This window comes from Littorina saxatilis, linkage group LG1 (assembly GCF_037325665.1).
Source record: "Littorina saxatilis isolate snail1 linkage group LG1, US_GU_Lsax_2.0, whole genome shotgun sequence".
NCBI classification, from domain to species: domain Eukaryota; kingdom Metazoa; phylum Mollusca; class Gastropoda; order Littorinimorpha; family Littorinidae; genus Littorina; species Littorina saxatilis.
Window position 1 is genome coordinate 1,035,875 of NC_090245.1, and position 21,166 is coordinate 1,057,040.

Consider the following 21,166-nt stretch of genomic DNA (forward strand, 5'->3'; position numbering starts at 1 on the left):
TCCAGTCGATTTTGAGGGTGTACCTTTTTTTTGAGCGGCGGTCACGTGATCCCTGTAAAATAAATCTTTAATCCGAAGTGATCCAGATAGTCAAGTGAACGGCCTTAACTGGCAGGCACACATAGTTTGCATGAAATGACACGGAAATTAAAGCTTTAATTTGGGTGCAAAATGTGTCGCAATAATTGTTGGGCCTAGTTTAGATACATTATGTTTAGTTTGAAAATGTGCCCAGAATGAAAGAAAATCCTTTTTTGTGTGCAAATTTCGTCTTATGTTGGCGCATGGCATGCTTTGCCGAGACCAGCTCGACCCGTCTGTCTTTTACGTTTGCTTGTTTATCATTTTTTGGGTGGAACCTACAATGACTTGTTAGTGAATCACTCATCGACTGTTCTGCTTCAAAATCTCTACATTTTGCATACATGTGATAAGCCAATGTTCTATTTGGTTGTGGTGGTGATGTTTGTGTGCAAGTGTGTGTATACATGTCGTGCCGAATTCGTGGAATTACCGAAATCAGCAACATTTGTGCCCATTTCGCGTAATCGGCAAAACGCTGCCCATTTCGAGAAATCGGCAACGCTTTGCCGAAAATGCGTCAAGGCTTCTAAAATGTAACCATTTCGCGAAACTGATCAGCAGCCAGTCCGTAACGTTTTATGTCACTTTAACATTGTGTTTGCACTACTTGAGCTCCCTGGTATGGTTTGTATGGTCTGTGTTGATGTGTTTTGAGCGCTACTCCAAAAATGCATGAAAACTACACTTTTAGTTTTAACTTGTCATAACTTATCGATTACTTCGATATTTATCCATTACTGTATCTATATGTCCATATGTGGTGAAACCAAAGGCATTTGAGAACTTTAAAACCCAAGATTGGGTGAACATTTCACGAAATGTGCAAATTTTAAGTGGCGTTCATGCATTTTTGGCAAAACCCTGTCGATTTGGCGAATTGGGCAATTTCGTGAATTCGGCATGACATATATACATGTATGCCCGAGTTGTGTCACACTGTGTATGCAGATGTAAATGGGTGTGTCCTCTGCTTTCAAAATTCCAGACAAGGTGAACTATCCTCAACATGATGAAACTGATACAGCTAATGGCAACAGTATCTCTAGGTGCATCTTTCCCTCTCTTGAAAACAAACAAAATCATACCAAAAACTGGGCGGGGATGTAGCTCAGTCGGTAGCGCGCTGGATTTGTATCCAGTTGGCCGCTGTCAGCGTGAGTTCGTCCCCACGTTCGGCGAGAGATTTATTTCTCAGTCAACTTTGTGTGCAGACTCTCCTCGGTGTCCGAACACCCCCGTGTGTACACGCAAGCACAAGACCAAGTGTGCACGAAAAAGATCCTGTAATCCATGTCAGAGTTCGGTGGGTTATAGAAACACGAAAATACCCAGCATGCTTCCTCCGAAAGCGGCGTATGGCTGCCTAAATGGCGGGGTAAAAAACGGTCATACACGTAAAATTCCACTTGTGCAAAAAAACACGAGCGTACGTGGGAGTTTCAGCCCACGAATGCAGAAGAAGAAGATACCAAAAACTAAATGCAATTATCTTTATTCTTAAATCACCCCAAGGCGTTATATACACCGTCCAGAGTAAACATAACATATTACAGTCACACACATTATCACACAATTCACCACTTTTTCTTACACTGCCTCATACATTCAAAACATTATGCACCGTTAATCACAGTGTAAACGACTCGGTTGAGCATGAGTGGAGATTGGCTCATATGGGTCAGAAAAAGCAAATGGGGAAACCTCATGTCAAAATCATTGTGTAACAGAAGATGCTGCCTGTTTCACAGCAGTCGGTGATCTCTTCGGCCCTAGTTACACACACAGCCCTAGTTACACACACAGCCCTAGTTACACACACAGCCCTAGTTACACACACAGCCCTAGTTACACACACAGCCCTAGTTACACACACAGCCCTAGTTACACACACAGCCCTAGTTACACACACACAGCCCTAGTTACACACACAGCCCTAGTTACACGCACAGCCCTAGTTACACACACAGCCCTAGTTACACATACAGCCCTAGTTACACACACACACACATATATGCGAACACACATACACACAAACAACAACACACACACGTGAACACACACACACATACTCACAAGGTGCCATGTTTCAAACTTTAACCATAAAACCATACAACATATGAACTATGCATTTTGCAAGACACAGCTGGAAGGTTGGTCAAACTTTGTCTAAAGGTAGTTTGTCTAAAGGTAGTTTGTCTAAAGGTAATTTTTTTATGGCAGACGAATGACACTGATAATCTAAAGGCAAGTGCTTCAAAACTTTTCTTTTCTCCGACGACACTCGCATGGCAAATGCTGCCCCAAAAATGTATGATCATCTGCATGCATCACAAATACAAATATCTGGTATGCTGTTAATTTATCGCATGTTTTCTTCACACAGTTTATAAAATTGATCACTCCATCAATTCAAAGGTAAGAGTTAGTAAGACCACCAAAATGGATCTCCTGGATGTCGATGAGTGCACACAGCAAATTGAATTGGTTTTAATGGGTAGTTGGTGAATGCGTGACTTCTATGTCAAACAGGTCTCAAACATACTTGTCTCACAAACTCTAAATGTAAATGCAGCTGGTATAATGCCCAAACACACACACACACACATCAATCAATCAATCAATATGAGGCTTATATCGCGCGTATTCCGTGGGTACAGTTCTAAGCGCAGGGATTTTTTTAATTTTTATATATCATATATCACTTCATGCCCAAACACATACACACACACATATATATCACTTCATGCACAGACATACTAATGCAGCACGTCACATCTCACATCTAACAATAGGCCTGAGCTCCATCAATCTCTCCATCAAAAAATTCCCAAAACACATAGCGTGTCATAGAAACAGTCTTCGTAAATCACATCATTATGACTGCTTGTTTTTAAAAATGGAAATAGTCTATCTAAATCAGATCATCTAAATCAGATCATCTAAATCTTTCTTTATTTGGTGTTTAACGTCGTTTTCAACCACGAAGGTTATATCGCGACGAGATCATCTAAATCAGATCATCTAAATCAGATCATCTAAATCAGATCATGGTCACTGCTTGTTCTTAACATCGGCTCCCACTGCTTCCGATATGCTCTTGTAACCATCCTCCCTGAAACAGAGAGAAAGGAGGAGGATTAAATTACTGAACATGAATGACAATTCCAAGGTGCAAGTACTTCTAATTCTTTTTCTGCAGGAAAAGGGTATATTTAAAATCAGTATTTATTAATAAAATCAATTAACCGGTATATGGTTTAACATGTGTCAATTTGATTAAGAAATATCACCTGCGTAACATGGTTTTCACTGGTACACAGACCTGGAAATTACCCATATATATGTAGACACAGAAAGACGTCATCAAGAAATCAATGCTTCAAAAGATACAGACTGTGATGTAATTCGCACATGTATACTAAGACGTCATTCATAGTTGTTCACGAAAGAAGTAGATCTCTCCACAATAATGATTGAAGTGGTAAGCCTTTTCAAAGCGTGAGTACGTTAAACGTGTTTGTTCTCTCCTCTGTTGAAGCTGTGAGACATAAATGCTATTCAGACTTGGTCGTGTGATAGACGTTTTCTTCCACACGAGATTACATTGATGTCTAACGAAGCCGTGAGGCTGAGTTGGACATCAAATAATCGAGTGTTGAAGAAAACTCTGTCACACGACCAAGTCTGAATAGCAGGTAACATAACCCATATCCATCCTGGACAGTTGCTTACCTGAGTAGTTGATCGAGTTCTCGCTTGATCTTGGAGACGAGAGGCGGACCCTTGTATATGAGCGCTGTGTAGAGCTGCACTAGAGAAGCGCCGGCCTTGATTTTATCATAGGCATCTTGACCGCTGCTGATCCCACCCACTCCGATGATCGGTACTTTGCCTGCACGACAAACCACGGCCGTTTAAGTAAGTACATGTCTGCCATTTCCCTACATGTCGATCATTTCAGTACATGTTGGCAATGGAGAAGCAAGTTGCAGCAACACTGTCTATGTTTTGCATCTGTAACGCTTTGTCCGTTTCATGTCTTAGATTTTTGACATTATGACTTCAAGGCTATAGCTGACATTATGACTTCAAGGAAATAGCTGACATTATGACTTCAAGGCTATAGCTGACATTATGACTTCAAGGCTATAGCTGACATCATGACTTCAAGGCTATTGCTGACATTATGACTTCAAGGCTATAGCTGACATTATGACTTCAAGGCAATAGCTGACATTATCACTTCAAGGCTATAGCTGACATTATGACTTCAAGGAAATAGCTGACATTATGACTTCAAGGCTATAGCTGACATTATGACTTCAAGGCTATAGCTGACATTATGACTTCAAGGCTATTGCTGACATTATGACTTCAAGGCTATAGCTGACATTATGACTTCAAGGAAATAGCTGACATTATGACTTCAAGGAAATAGCTGACATTATGACTTGAAGGAAATAGCTGACATTATGACTTGAAGGAAATAGCTGACATTATGACTTGAAGGCTATTGCTGACATTATGACTTCAAGGAAATAGCTGACATTATGACTTGAAGGAAATAGCTGACATTATGACTTCAAGGAAAAAGCTGACATTATGACTTGAAGGAAATAGCTGACATTATGACTTCAAGGCTATAGCTGACATTATGACTTCAAGGCTATTGCTGACATTTTGACTTCAAGGCTATAGCTGACATTATGACTTCAAGGAAATAGCTGACATTATGACTTTAAGGAAATAGCTGACATTATGATTTGAAGGCAATAGCTGACATTATGACTTCAAGGAAATAGCTGACATTATGACTTCAAGGAAATAGCTGACATTATGACTTCAAGGAAATAGCTGACATTATGACTTCAAGGAAATAGCTGACATTATGACTTGAAAGAAATAGCTGACATTATGACTTGAAGGAAATAGCTGACATTATGACTTTAAGGAAATAGCTTACATTATGACTTTAAGGAAATAGCTGACATTATGACTTTAAGGAAATAGCTGATATTATGACTTCAAGGAAATAGCTGACATTATGACTTCAAGGAAATAGCTGCACCCAGAGAAGACGCAGTCAGAAGTTTCTCTTTCTTTTCAAAAAGATGGTTTCATTTTACACGTAAGTGTGCTGAGCTCAACGACACAAACACAAAGAGTGCATGTATTTGGTTAGTAGTTAGTATTGCTTTCTTATCCACTCAGCCATTCGGTTTTCCCACACCAGGAAGATGTGTGTTTCCCCACACCAGGAAGATGTGGGTTTCCCCACACCAGGAAGATGTGGGTTTCCCCACACCAGGAAGATGTGTGTTTCCCCACACCAGGAAGATGTGTGTTTCCCCACACCAGGAAGATGTGTTTCCCCACACCAGGTAGAGTGTGTTTCCCCACACCAGGTAGATGTGTGTTTCCCCACACCAGGAAGAGTGTGTTTCCCCACACCAGGAAGATGTGTGTTTCCCCACACCAGGAAGATGTGTGTTTCCCCACACCAAGAAGATGTGTGTTTCCCCACACCAGGAAGATGTGTGTTTCTCCACACCAAGAAGATGTGTGTTTCCCCACACCAGGAAGATGTGGGTTTTCCCACACCAGGAAGATGTGTGTTTCCCCAGACCAGGAAGATGTGTGTTTCCCCACACCAGGAAGATGTGTGTTTCCCCACACCAGGAAGATGTGTGTTTCTCCACACCAAGAAGATGTGTGTTTCTCCACACCAGGAAGATGTGTGTTTCCCCACACCAGGAAGATGTGGGTTTTCCCACACCAGGAAGATGTGGGTTTCCCCACACCAGGAAGATGTGTGTTTCCCCACACCAGGAAGATGTGTGTTTCCCCACACCAGGAAGATGTGTGTTTCTCCACACCAGGAAGATGTGTGTTTCCCCACACCAGGAAGATGTGTGTTTCCCCACACCAGGAAGATGTGTGTTTCCCCACACCAGGAAGGTGTGTTTCCCCACACCAGGAAGATGTGTGTTTCCCCACACCAGGAAGGTGTGTGTTTCCCCACACCAGGAAGGTGTGTGTTTCCCCACACCAGGAAGATGTGGGTTTTCCCACACCAGGAAGATGTGGGTTTTCCCACACCAGGAAGATGTGTTTTCCCACACCAGGAAGATGTGTGTTTTCCCACACCAGGAAGATGTGGGTTTTCCCACACCAGGAAGGTGTGTGTTTCCCCACACCAGGAAGATGTGTGTTTCCCCACACCAGGAAGATGTGTGTTTCCCCACACCAGGAAGGTGTGTGTTTCATCACACCAGGAAGGTGTGTGTTTCCCCACACCAGGAAGATGTGGGTTTCCCCACACCAGGAAGATGTGTGTTTCCCCACACCAGGAAGATGTGTGTTTTCCCACACCAGGAAGATGTGTGTTTTCCCACACCAGGAAGATGTGGGTTTTCCCACACCAGGAAGGTGTGTGTTTCCCCACACCAGGAAGATGTGGGTTTTCCCACACCAGGAAGATGTGGGTTTTCCCACACCAGGAAGATGTGGGTTTTCCCACACCAGGAAGATGTGGGTTTTCCCCACACCAGGAAGAGTGTACTGTGTTGACTGTGCTGTGTGTACCTGTAAAGGAGGGAGCAAAAACACACAACTAGGTGTTATGCCACACACACAACTAGGTGTTATGCCACACACACAACTAGGTGTTATGCCACACACACAACTAGGTGTTATGCCACTCACACAACTAGGTGTTATGCCACACACACAACTAGGTGTTATGCCACACACACAACTAGGTGTTATGCCACACATGCAACTAGATACACCCTTCTACGCATTGAACATTTAAAAACAAAATAAGTATGCTTACCATTTGTGAGTTTGTACATGTCTCGCACTGTGTTGGTGGCCAGGTCCTTCAAAGGCTTGCCGCTCAGCCCCCCCGTCTCCTCCCTCTGCTTGCTCTGCAGGCTGTTGGGCCGTTCAACCGTGGTGTTGGTCACGATCAACCCGTCCACCCCACCCTGTTACAGTGAGAAACACACAGTGGTGTTGGTCACGATCAACCCGTCCACCCCACCCTGTTACAGTGAGGGACACACAGTGGTGTTGGTCACGATCAACCCGTCCACCCCACCCTGGTACAGTGAGGGACACACAGTGGTGTTGGTCACGATCAACCCGTCCACCCCACCCTGGTACAGTGAGGGACACACACAATAGATTATCCTGTCAAGGATAAGGATAAGATGTATACAGTGCATGGTGAACAAAGTGAAGAAAACAGACAGAGTACAATATCCTGTCAAGGATAAGGAGAAGGATGAGATGTAAGTGCATGGCGAATAAGATGCATGGATTCTCTGTGTCCCCTATACAGGACTCTGTGTTTGGTAAACATCAAAATCAACAGGTGAGCGAATGGCAGTCCTTGTGTAAACAATGTAAACCACCACAGATATCCTCAGGCTTTTACATGGGATAAGAGTATCATTCATCTAACCCCCCCCCCCCCCCCCCACATTACACACAGTTAGTTTTCTCCCACTGGATGTCATGTTATCGGTACCTTTTCTCTGATGACAGCAGCAGCGATATCAGCCTTGTCCTCGTCGGAGAGATCGGGAGCTATCTTCACCAGCAGAGGGGGCTTGTGCTCCACTCGAAGTTTGTTTCTCTCAGCCACAACCTGAACGGTTTTCATGGCATTAATCATAACTAAAAAAAATCACATTTGTAAAAAGGACCCCTCCCCCCCCCCCCACTTACAACACCATAAAAAAAAATCAACAACAGAACAAACAAACAAACAAAAAGTTTTCACGGACACTGCGAGTTTTCATCAAATGCTCATTTCAAGTAAACATCTTTTAATATGACATTTTAGTTCCAGTGCATTTCACAAAGATCCCCCAAAAAGCAAACATAAATCATTAAAAAAAAGAAGAGACTCAAGCCAGTCTTTATTAACAATTTTCCACTCAAATCCCTGCTGAAATTATTAAGAGAATTTTGTCCTTAAATGAAAATGGACAATTTTAACATATATATTGTGTAAAAAATTTCATCTCACATGGCAGAAATCAATAATTTATGTAAAGCGCGGAGAGCATAGTTAATTGTGGTTCGCGCTATATATTGTGCACCTTGAGTCGCCTTGTGGTGAGATATGTGCGCCTTATAAATTCTCGTATTATTATTATTATTATTATAAACCGGCCCACTTTTACACCAAACTGCCACTACTCAACACAAGCACAGTTACCTGGTCTAAAAGTTCTTCTAGTTGCTGCCTCCCTTGCAGCTGACGCAGACCAGGTGTATTTGGCGAGCTGACATTGATGACCAGATAATCCGCCACCTTTCCAAAGACCTTGACCCCTGCTACATAGTCTGCCACCGCATGACCTGACAGCTTGTTCTTCCCCAGGTTCACCCCCATCATTCCTCTCTCTGAAGGGAAAAAAGCAGGCACAGAAAAAAAAAATTTTTTATCCTCCTGGAAAGTGGAATTTTATCCAAACAATGAAAACAGTGGGCACAGAAAAAAGTTTAACAAAATGAAACAAGAAGGGCAAAGCCCATACGACTCACATGCTTTACACATTTTTCCTACCAAAATACATGTGACCTTGACCCAAGGTCAAGGTCATCCAAGGTCATGCAACACAAAGCTGTTAATTCAAGACATAGGAAGTACAATGGTGCTTATTGGCTCTTTCTACCATGAGATATGGTCACTTTTAGTGGTTCACTACCTTATTTTGGTCACATTTCATAAGGGTCAAAGTGACCTTGACCTTGATCATATGTGACCAAATGTGTCTCATGATGAAAGCATAACATGTGCCCCACATAATTTTTAAGTTTGAAACAGTTATCTTCAATAGTTCAGGGTCAAGGTCACTTCAAAATATGTATACAATCCAACTTTGAAGAGCTCTGTGACCTTGACCTTGAAGCAAGGTAAACCAAACTGGTATCAAAAGATGGGGCTTACTTTGCCCTATATATCATATATAGGTGAGGTATTGAATCTCAAAAACTTCAGAGAAAATGTGAAAAATGTGAAAAATAGCTGTTTTTTAGGCAACATATATGGCCCCTGCGACCTTGACCTTGAAGCAAGGTCAAGATGCTATGTATGTTTTTTGGGGCCTTGTCATCATACACCATCTTGCCAAATTTGGTACTGATAGACTGAATAGTGTCCAAGAAATATCCAACGTTAAAGTTTTCCGGACGGACGGACGGACGACTCGGGTGAGTACATAGACTCACTTTTGCTTCGCATGTGAGTCAAAAACAAACAAATTTATCCTCCTTGGAGCAAGAATGTTATCCAAACAATGAAAAAAATAAGTAAATTTGTTTTGATCTTTCATGACCTTGACAATAATCTACAGTTAATGATAAGGAATAAACCAATGTTAGTTTATGAGTTTTGTTAAAAAAAATAAAGAAAGTGGCTATTTAACAGTTTTCTGATATTTTGAGCGCAATTTGAATCAAACACAACTTAACTACACGTATATATTTTTGGATACAGGACGCAGTAAGAAATACAATGATAACACTTTTTCATTTAAACTCCAATTTTTTTAAATGAAAAATAAAATGTTAAGGAAATTTTTAGACACCAAACTGAAATGTAATCTGATAGTCTGGACTAGGTTGGAGATTCTTTGACAAATATTTCAAGAAAATCATGTTAAAATGTGGCTGTGAAAGTGAGGCCTAAACTTTTGCAAACGGGCAAACATATTGACTGAATGTAAAGCATAAGCTAATTTTAGACATGACAGCGTTTTATTCTTTTGTTGAGAAGAAACACACCTGAGACCTCCCCAGTTAAAGTAGCGGTACTTTTGATTCTGTCAATAGACAATGTCCCAGTTACCAATACCATATGACAAAACTGACTTGACTGTCAAACTTATCAAAACACATCATGAAACTGACTTGACTGTCAAACTTATCAAAACACATCATGAAACTGACTTGACTGTCAAACTTATCAAAACACATCATGAAACTGACTTGACTGTCAAACTTATCAAAACACATCATGAAACTGACTTGACTGTCAAACTTATCAAAACACATCATGAAACTGACTTGACTGTCAAACTTATCAAAACACATCATGAAACTAACTGAACTGTCAAACTTATGCATCAATGCATGAACACAGAATAGCAGCAAACGCCTAAATGATTAATTTTAATACATTTCACGAAAGAACAAAGCAGCCAAAAGTGGCCAAAACTTCCGCAAAACAAAACAAACACTCCCAAATCTGTTGCGAACAGACAAAATGAAACAAAGTGAACAAGCACGCAAGCTTTGGTATAACAAGCATGGAATGCTACCAAAAACATTGACTTGGAACACAAGCCTGTACCTTGCCTTCTAAGTTTTTCCTCTTCTCTAGTCTTCCCTTTACTATGGGTAACTTTATCCCCACGCTTTTTATCACTTGCTTCACACGAAGTGTCCGTCCAAAAGTTGATATTCAGCATGTTTCGCTGCTCAGACATGCAAGAAGCTGAAAGTTACAAACACAAAATATTTCTCCATAATACTGTCAGTCGTATATGAAAAAATGTGTTTGGTTGCAAGAGAAAGTGGAAGAATGTTGTTCCAGCTGATAATGCAATGTTACCCCCAAAATAAAAAAACAAAGGATGGGTGATGCACTGATGGCAAAGCCTACCAGTAAATGAAAAATGAGGTATAAATGACCTCCCTTTATTCTGTCATCGCCCCACATTGCGGTATGCTCAGTCCAAAAATTCACATTCGCACGGTTTCGGGGATCACCCATGTGTGGATATTTTATAAGATCTACAAAACGAACAGCACAACAACAACAAATTAAATGAATTAAAGAAAATTAGCTGAGTATGCAGTAAATTAAAAAATATTAAAACAATTCTCTGAATGCTTCTTGATAATAAGACAGTGAGAACAAGCGTACTGGGAGAAAGAAAGCTGACAGCATTGGCATTGAACCCCTACCCTATCCTACAGCAAAAATGTGAACAAAAACAGTCACAAATAGAGTGAGAACAACACATCAAATAACTGAAGTAAGACTTTAAAGTACTTTCACAATGAAATGTATGCTTACTCTTTTATTTTTTTACAATACCCTGAAATGCTAACTCTTTGAAATGTGGATATTTTTGAGAGGATGATTGCCTCCCTTCACACACAAGAGGAAATCTATTGTACTTGTCTTCTATCGTACCTGACACCTTGGGTTCTGTTTCACGATGCCGCAACCGCTTAAATACTTCCTCGTGACCATCACTATTGAAACCATACCTGAAACAGAAAAATGACACAGCTTTTACTGATTAAACACCCAGCACCAATATCCAGAACAATAAATAAGACACATCTATCACACTAGCAGCATCACCAGAACAATACCACAGCGTAGCATGAAACCTAAATACGACACATCTATCACACTAGCAGCATCACCAGAACAATACCACAGCGTAGCATGAAACCTAAATACGACACATCTATCACACTAGCAGCATCACCAGAACAATACCACAGCGTAGCATGAAACCTAAATACGACACATCTATCACACTAGCAGCATCACCAGAACAATATCACAGCGTAGCATGAAACCTAAATACGACACATCTATCACACTAGCAGCATCACCAGAACAATACCACAGCGTAGCATGAAACCTAAATACGACACATCTATCACACTAGCAGCATCACCAGAACAATACCACAGCGTAGCATGAAACCTAAATACGACACATCTATCACACTAGCAGCATCACCAGAACAATACCACAGTGTAGCATGAAACCTAAATGACACATCTATCACACTAGCAGCATCACCAGAACAATACCACAGCGTAGCATGAAACCTACATGACACATCTATCACACTAGCAGCATCACCAGAACAATACCACAGCGTAGCATGAAACCTAAATATGACACATCTATCACACTAGCAGCATCACCAGAACAATACCACAGCGTAGCATGAAACCTAAATACGACACATCTATCACACTAGCAGCATCACCAGAACAATACCACAGCGTAGCATGAAACCTAAATACGACACATCTATCACACTAGCAGCATCACCAGAACAATACCACAGCGTAGCATGAAACCTAAATGACACATCTATCACACTAGCAGCATCACCAGAACAATACCACAGCGTAGCATGAAACCTAAATACGACACATCTATCACCCCTAGCAGCATCACCAGAACAATACCACAGCGTAGCATGAAACCTAAATACGACACATCTATCACACTAGCAGCATCACCAGAACAATACCACAGCGTAGCATGAAACCTAAATACGACACATCTATCACACTAGCAGCATCACCAGAACAATACCACAGCGTAGCATGAAACCTAAATATGACACATCTATCACACTAGCAGCATCACCAGAACAATACCACAGCGTAGCATGAAACCTAAATATGACACATCTATCACACTAGCAGCATCACTTTATCAAAGCATCAGCTAATAGCAGTGACTAAGGGACCCAACAACAACAACAAAACTGAACTGGTAAGAGAAACAGACCCTGAAGAAAGCTTGGTAGAAAGCTCTGAGCTTCACCCTTCCCTAGCATGGCAGAGAGATTAGGGTAGAAAGCTCTGAGCTTCACCCTTCCCTAGCAGGGCAGAGAGATTAGGGTAGAAAGCTCTGAGCTTCACCCTTCCCTAGCACGGCAGAGAGATTAGGGTAGAAAGCTCTGAGCTCCACCCTTCCCTAGCACAGCAGAGAGATTAGGGTAGAAAGCTCTGAGCTTCACCCTTCCCTAGCAGGGCAGAGAGATTAGGGTAGAAAGCTCTGAGCTTCACCCTTCCCTAGCAGGGCAGAGAGATTAGGGTAGAAAGCTCTGAGCTTCACCCTTCCCTAGCACAGCAGAGAGATTAGGGTAGAAAGCTCTGAGCTTCACTCTTCCCTAGCACAGCAGAGAGATTAGGGTAGAAAGCTCTGAGCTCCACCCTTCCCTAGCAGGGCAGAGAGATTAGGGTAGAAAGCTCTGAGCTTCACCCTTCCCTAGCACGGCAGAGAGATTAGGGTAGAAAGCTCTGAGCTTCACCCTTCCCTAGCACAGCAGAGAGATTAGGGTAGAAAGCTCTGAGCTCCACCCTTCCCTAGCAGGGCAGAGATTAGGGTAGAAAGCTCTGAGCTCCACCCTTCCCTAGCAGGGCAGAGAGATTAGGGTAGAAAGCTCTGAGCTTCACCCTTCCCTAGCACAGCAGAGAGATTAGGAAAGAAAATGCATACTTCCGACTTGCACATGAAAAGAAAGATGTACAGCGACTCAAAGCCTTAAAGGTGCCGTCTTTCTTGTGTCAACCAGTTTGTAAATCAACACAGATTAGTCCAGGCTTGTACGTAGGATATGACACGCACAACATTCAGAGCCTGGCTGCTTTGTGTAAGAGCGGGAACAATTTCCTCAATTTGTTTTATACCCAACACCTTTGTCAATCTGCAAAATTATCTCAACAACAATTTGCCACTCGGATATAAAGTGATAGGACGCAGCCAGGCCGCTGATGTTTGACAAGTCTCAGTGAAAGGACACTCTAATTCAAAGAAAACTCTAAAATGAAGGTACCTTACAGCATGAACAGAGCTGTTAACTTTTAACCATGCCCCCCCCCCCCCCACTCCCCTGCCACACCTTTATAGTGCTTCAATTATCCTCACACAAGTTTACCTGTTGATGATGGCTTCATCATCCACCAATCGAAAGACACGAGGTTTGTCGTTGCCTGGCTGGGGGGCGGGAGTGACACTGCCGATTTCCACGAACCCAAAACCAATCTTCAACAGTCCGTCCACCGCCTCTCCCTGCTTGTCGTAGCCTGCTGCCAAACCCACCGGGTTGTTGAACGTTCGGCCCCAAACCTCCGTTTTCTGGAACAAAAACAAACATGGAAAAAGGTGAACAGATGTTACGCAAGATACTATATAATATAAAACTAAATGTGGTGTAAGACACTATATAATATAAAACTAAATGTGGTGTATTGGTCTCAACTTTCAACTTTCACTTTTCACAAGGACCACAGAAACAAGAGGCGAAGCCATCAAGGCTCACGTAAGAAATCGACAAACAGTAACACAAACTCAATCACTCCGTCACACACACACACACACACACACACACACACACACACACACACACACACACACACACAGAAAGAGAATAGGTGAAACTGTGCAAGAAAGCGAGACACTAGATCTAGATCTGTCTGTCTGCATGTACACTAGTTTCGGCCCGCTCAAAATAATAATGACCGAGACTTTCAGTACTTCCTTCGCGTGACGTCTAACCCTCTTACGTCATAATGTGACGTCAATGTAATGTGACGTCTTCAAATGTTAGAGTTTCTACCACAGACATACACACGCACAAACACACACACACACACACAGACAGACAAAGTAACGATCGCATAGGCTACACTTACGTGAGCCAAAAACAAGTCGCGTAAGGCGAAAATACAACATATAGTCAAGCTGTCGAACTCACACAATGCAACTGAAACTGAACGCAATGCAATTTTTCAGCAAGACCGTATACTCGTAGCATCGTCAGTCCACCGCTCGTGACAAAGGCAGTGAAATTGACAAGAAGAGCGGGGTAGTAGTTGCGCTGAGAAGGATAGCACGCTTTTCTGTACCTCTCTTCGTTTTAACTTTCTGAGCGTGTTTTTAATCCAAACATATCATATCTATATATGTTTTTGGAATCAGGAACCGACAAGGAATAAGATGAAAGTGTTTTTAAATCGATTTTGGAAATTTGATTTTGATAATAATTTTTATATTTTTAATTTTCAGAGCTTGTTTTTAATCCGAATATAACATATTTATATGTTTTTGGAATCAGAAAATGATGAAGAATAAGATGAACGTAAATTTGGATCGTTTTATAAAAAAATAATTTTAAATACAATTTTCAGATTTTTAATGACCAAAGTCATTAATTAATTTTTAAGCCACCAAGCTGAAATGCAATACCGAAGTCTGGCCTTCGTTGAAGATTGCTTGGCCAAAATTTCAATCAATTTGATTGAAAAATGAGGGTGTGACAGTGCCGCCTCAACTTTTACAAAAAGACGGATATGACGTCATCAAAGACATTTATCGAAAAAATGAAAAAAACGTCCGGGGATGTCATACCCAGGAACTCTGATGTCAAATTTCATAAAGATCGGTCCAGTAGTTTACTCTCAATCACTCTACACACACACACGCACACACACCACACCCTCGTCTCCATTCCCCCCTCTACGTTAAAACATTTAGTCAAAACTTGACTAAATGTAAAAAGAGTTGAAACTTGAAGAGAACAAAAACAACAACAATAAACACACAGGTACTGTTGGTTATAATATACTTATATATAATTACCAGTGAAGGTACTGTTGGTTATAATATACTTATATATAATTGAGACTGTGCCAAAAGGTGACGTTTTCATGTCAGTATGTCCCAAATGACATCACCAGTACATTTTTCATTCTATCTAATCTGTTTTCGTTCTATTTTTTCTAATAACATGCGTTAACAATTGATTGCCAACTGGAATGGAAGAGCACAAAAAGTGTAACTTGATATGTAGTTTCTCTAGAGGGAAAAACATCTTCCACTTTCATGTCAGTGTGTCCCATGCAACATACATTTGCCAAACAGCTATGTGCAAGTAGATTATTTGTTAGTGGTATAGAAAATACTGATCAACAATTAAAGTCAGTTTTCACATTCATTTTCTACCTATTTCTTATTTGTTTATTCTGTTGGCAATGGTGAAATGTCAGCAATCGTGTGTCATTCGGGACAGTAGACATGACACCTGACCTTTTGGCACAGTCTCAATTACCAGTGAAGGTGGGTCTGCTACGCGCGGTCTGGGCACTAGCTTGTACTTTGCAGCGGTGATGGAAAAGTTGTGTGCTGTTTCTGGTCCCAGCATCCTCAGCATGGGCATTGCGATGTTAGTGTAGAACTTCTCGTCCCCTCTGTAGAGACTGATGCCGCAAAATGTGATGACCCCTCCATTCAACACGATGGCTGCGGACCTCAGCTGCTCCTGAAACAAAGTCACCGTTGTATAGAAACAATTACATTGATCATCACTTAAAAAGTCAGAATTTCCACTGAAGGGCGCAATATTTAGACTTGAACAAGTAAAATGCACTTCGTCTTTGACTGGTTGGCATTATATTTGTCACATCAAAATATTAACAGCTATCATGTTTTCAGCATAGCGATAGGGTCGGATATTTTGATGAGAACAGGTATAATACACGGAGTTGACGAGAACAGGTATAATAAGCCAAGTCAAAGACTTGTTCTCTTCAAATATCCCACCCTATTGATGCTGAAGACATGATGGCATTTACTGCTAATCTAACCTTGCAAATTTAAGTTTTTGCTTTGAAGCGGCCGTTTTCTGACGAGAGTAGACAAACTTTCTTCACGCATGTTCATTGTGCAAACACACTTCTTTGCCCTCCCACGGCCGAACAACGCATCAGACTTTGTACTTTGTACTTAACAACACAACATCAGGTTTGAGGTTTTATGCCTGCTATACAAACAATACCAAGCTGACGATGAGAAAGAGCAAAAAACTTCATCTTTTTGTGATCTGTTTCTCCGTTTTGACCGACTGAAAGTCCTTTTTAAGTGAAGTAAACACGCATGCCCACCTCTCACAGACTTGGCAATGCGGTGACCAGACTTGGCAATGCGGTGACGTCACTTGCGCTAGACACTAGTTCAGTTCAGAGATGTTGCTGTGTTCAAGGACATAAATCTATGTCATGTTTCCTTGAAAATAAGCAAATAAGGGTATTCTGTAATCATCTTTAGCGTTGGCAAGTATTGATAAGAAGAATCGATTAAATGATAGTGGGGGAAAGAACGTCTGTGTTGAACTAGAACCACCCTTAGTTCTGTCGTTGTAAATTCATATAAACGATATTTAACGACTTCTGTAGGAATATATATGGAATAATTGCTGAAATCGGGCTGTGTGAGACTATCCTATCATAGCCATATCACTATCCTATCATAGCCATATCACTATCCTATCATAGCCATATCACTATCCTATCATAGCCATATCAGGCCCTTTTGCTTTGCTATAACGACAATTTAGATCTAGATGTTAATATTTTGTGAATAAACATCTGGCAATAACTGTAAACATTTGAACTTGATTACTACTGCATAGGAACAAGTGTGTGTATGTGCATGTGTACATGTGTACGTGTGTGTCACTTTGTGTGTGTGTGTGTGTGTGCATGCGCATGTGTGTGCGTGCGCGCATGTGTGTGTGTGAAGAGAGACAGTTTTGCGCTTAGACGCCTTAGTGGCATAAATTTACAGAACATCTTGAAAATCATATGGTATACTGGGGTATGACACATAGTGACATCAGTCAGATTTGTTTAAAAAATCATGATATATTTAAGAAGAACATTAGGTCTGACACACCGCATCGATTAAAAGAGACAGGTCCGTTTCTCAAGAAAAGACCACTACAAATATTTCGTCCTTGACATTGCGAATACGAGGACTCAAGCACGCACTGCAGCTTTACTTTCAATATCATCTCTTGTGTAAGACAACCATCACAAAGGTCATGGTTACTTCCCTTGATGAACCAAAGAATCAAGGCAAGCGATTCCCAGAGCGCGGCTATTGCTCTCACCAGCGCAGATTGTTGACGCGCTTTATTTTTGTACATGCATGATTATCAGCAACATTTTACACTCTTTCTTTGGACACTCAAAAGCAACTTCAGGGCTGCAAGACTACAACATTGCACTTTCTGCAGACTGAATATACGCGTTCAAATCAACCGGAAACAAGAAGAGCAAACGCTCGATCGAGTCACTTTCGCAGTTCTGAATATTATATGAGGCATCAGATGGACAGGAAGAAATTGCTATTCACAACACAATGAGTCACGTTCACATAAAATTTGAGCCCGGTCACTTTTATAGTTTCCGAGAAAAGCCCAACGTTAAGTTGTGTGTTGCCGAACAGAAAAGGCTAGTTATCTCCCTTGTTTTTCTGATAACGTTTGTAAAAGGCTACAGATGTAAATACTTTGATGTAAAGAATAATCCTACAAAGTTTCAATCACATCCGATGAACTTTGTCAAAGATATAAAATGTCTAATTTTTCCTTTGACGCTGACCTGTGACCTTGAAAAAGGTCAAAGGTCAACGAAACCATCGTTAAAGTGTAGAGGTCATTGGAGGTCACGACTAAACAAAATATGAGCCCGATCGCTTTGATAGTTTCCGAGAAAAGTTCAACGTTAAGGTGGTGTCTACGGCCGGCCGGCCGGACGGCCGGCCGGACGGCCGGCCGGACGGCCGGCCGGACAGACTAACACTGACCGATTACATAGAGTCACTTTTTCTCAAGTGACTCAAAAAACCACTGAAAAAACGATCTGCGCATGCGCGAATTCCAAAATGGCTGCTGAAGTGTTAACTGGTGTGACACCGATTAACAGTTCCGCTGCACTGTACTCGGATAATTGTTTAAAAACGTCATCCCAGTTTAAAAACTCGATCAGCTCCTTTCCATAGAGTAGAAGCCAATATGACTGCCAAGTATTCAAGGCCGGTGTCACGAACTGAAAACTCTGCCTGAACAATCCTTCTCATTGCGGTCAATGCGCATGCGCTAACATGGGGAGATTAATCAGGTCGTGAACAACCTAACCCTAACCCTAACCCGAACCCGAACCCTAACCCATGGTTCGATCGGACAAAGGGTCGCATTTTGTAAGTCCAAGATTGGCGCATGCGCATTGACCGCAATGAGAAGGATTGTTCAGCAGAGGTAGGCATGTTTTAACATCGGCGCAGCGATATGTATAGGTTACAACACGAGTGGTTTTTTATATGGCTTGTATTTCAGTCAAGACCCAGCGGATGAATATCATCGGGAGACACGAGCCTCTGGCGAGTGGCTCTCGATTGATATTCCCGCTGGGTCTTGACTGAAATACAAGCCATATAAAAAACCACGAGTGTTGTAATCTGTATATCCCATTCTACCATCAAACACAAAGTGTAGACTACTAGCGGCACTGTTGCGATCTGTGCAGGGTAAAACAGTGTTGCAGCGAGACTTAGCCCTTTTGCAACCTTAAACTAAGTGACCGTCGCTGAAAAAATAAAACGAATGAGTGCATCGATAAGTACGCGGTAACACTACTTTCAGACCATTTAAAAGCTTTAAGTAAAGGTTCATAAGTTGCAAGAAAGTAATGAAGTCGTATAGAAATTAATTTAGTTGAAGCGCACAATTCTTTTGTTTTGCGTTTCAGGTCGGCAGAACGGGCGAAACGGGTTTGGGACCCATTTGGCTTACTCGATTCAGAATCGATTCCACGTTGTTTTTCTCGAACGTGTGTAATTAGGCTTATTGACAGAGAAGCAAATTTTAGGGAACAAATATGTTGGTTTAGATTTAACCATTTGCTCCCTATTTGAAATGTATCTACGTGATAAACTGTTTTGCGAGTGTGTTTGCATGGATGAACTTAAACTGGTATGGGTGTGAGGAAAACGCGACGTGACCGACACGTCTGTCACCGCCGATTGATTGCATTTTGAAGGAATATGACTGGATTACGGAAAAATACACACATGTTAAGTTCTTGGATACCTTCATCGCCAATGTGGACTTACTGCAGAGTCAGGCAAAAGAGTAGACTTGCTCGCAAAACACGTGAAACAGGCGATGTAGCGAAGCCCAACCGTGCCAGGTAAAGGACGTTTCTCGGTCTCGCTGCGCATGTCACCAGTGACAGTGTTGTTGCTTTGAGTTTGACTAACAAACTCGAAACTGTCATTTAAAACATGAGCCAAATGTGTATTGATTGTGTGATTAGTCTATGTGACAGGGCTTCTATTATCTGTGCTCCCTAGCTTCTGTCAGTTCCCACACCGACACTGCCAGAGAAACTGAAGACGCACACCAAAACACACCACTGACAGATTCTCAAAAGTCGTCTGCTAACGATGCAAGGGAGGGTACTCGTGTTTTTGTTTTGGTTCGCTAGCATCTGGTTATCTTGTAAGTTGAATGTTCGTTTTTTTCGACCTGCATTGCTTTCATAATGAAAGAAACGTTTGCTTATTGCATCTCATACATCAGATCAGTTCTGAGATTCATTTTTGCGTGCAACTGATATGGTTTTCTGAGCCGTGCAATACGATTTTGGAACTTCATACAAATGTGTCACATTGTTCGGCGCGAGGTCAAAGGTCGGGAGGAAAGTAGTTCTTTGCCCAAATCGGAATCTGCACTATCATATATTTTTTGGAGTCCATGATGTATTTATTGAGCTATAAAAATACAACATATATACCCATACTGAAGTAACAGAGACAAAGAAGGGAGGTCATGGGATATATATATTATATGTGAATTCAGTTGAAAAAGTGAGAGAGAGAATGGAGCTCTGTTTTTCGTTTTATTGACAGTTTTATTTCTCAATAGATGTAGCTGTTGTAAACTTTGCGATTGTGAAGGAAATGTATCGGCAGAATACATCGCGCGTCGTGAATCGCAGCGCTCCTCGTAGCGCCGCGCGTTGTAAATCGCAACGCTGCACAACGCGCCGCGCGCTGTGAATCCACTTCGAAGAATCAAACTCGACATGTTTTTTTCTTACCCAGAACACGGACGCGTTCGCTGCAACCTTTGGATTTGCCATTTAGACTAAAATGAGCAACTTTGTCGTCTGATTTCTTCGCACAGTCTCAAACATAGGTGTAACAATTATTTCATAGCGGTATCCAAACACGGCACACAAGCACCTTGCTTCTGAAATATGGAACAACAGGTGTTTTTTTTACTACATAGTTGCGAATTCAACACATTTTGCTAAGACACACTATATCCGTTTTTTAGGCAACAGCATACTATTGAAAGATGTTAAAAAAAACCCACTTCTTTAGCTCTGTTGGTTTGTGTTCAAACAGGTAAATAAATCCAGGTGTTAATGTCCACACATGACGTGTAGTTTC

The 21,166-nt window shown here is 41.5% G+C and overlaps 1 protein-coding gene across 4 annotated transcripts; it reads right to left on the reverse strand.

The window, feature by feature from the left end:
• Nucleotides 1-1,560: 1,560 nt before the first annotated feature.
• On the reverse strand, nt 1,561-20,994 carry LOC138958984 (dihydroorotate dehydrogenase (quinone), mitochondrial-like). 4 transcript variants are annotated; one of them, XR_011453567.1, is made up of 11 exons: nt 20,812-20,991; nt 15,981-16,190; nt 13,809-14,008; nt 11,303-11,379; nt 10,454-10,597; nt 8,315-8,502; nt 7,619-7,738; nt 6,920-7,073; nt 3,817-3,976; nt 3,084-3,196; nt 1,561-3,029 (listed from the first exon to the last, which is right to left on the reverse strand). XR_011453567.1 is itself a non-coding variant. In XM_070330337.1 (10 exons), the coding sequence occupies exons 1-10, from the start codon at nt 20,851-20,853 to the stop codon at nt 3,136-3,138; spliced, it is 1,356 nt and encodes a 451-aa protein (XP_070186438.1). In that variant the 5' UTR covers nt 20,854-20,991; the 3' UTR covers nt 1,561-3,135. The 4 variants fall into 4 exon arrangements, 3 of the variants coding, with proteins under 3 accessions (XP_070186438.1, XP_070186448.1, XP_070186457.1); XM_070330337.1 differs by having other exon boundaries at nt 1,561-3,196; XM_070330347.1 differs by lacking the exon at nt 10,454-10,597 and having other exon boundaries at nt 1,561-3,196; nt 20,812-20,990.
• Nucleotides 20,995-21,166: the final 172 nt, after the last annotated feature.

What these genes read in the sequence shown, in the direction of transcription:
- LOC138958984 (XM_070330337.1), bottom strand. Translation starts at nt 20,853, where the DNA reads ATGGCAAATCCAAAGGTTGCAGCGAACGCGTCCGTGTTCTGG. An exon ending in TAGCAGACCCACCTTCACTG is followed by an intron (nt 14,009 to 15,980) that starts GTAATTGAGACT and finishes TTTTTGTTCCAG; the next exon opens with AAAACGGAGGTTTGGGGCCG. An exon ending in GATGAAGCCATCATCAACAG is followed by an intron (nt 11,380 to 13,808) that starts GTAAACTTGTGT and finishes TTTCTGTTTCAG; the next exon opens with GTATGGTTTCAATAGTGATG.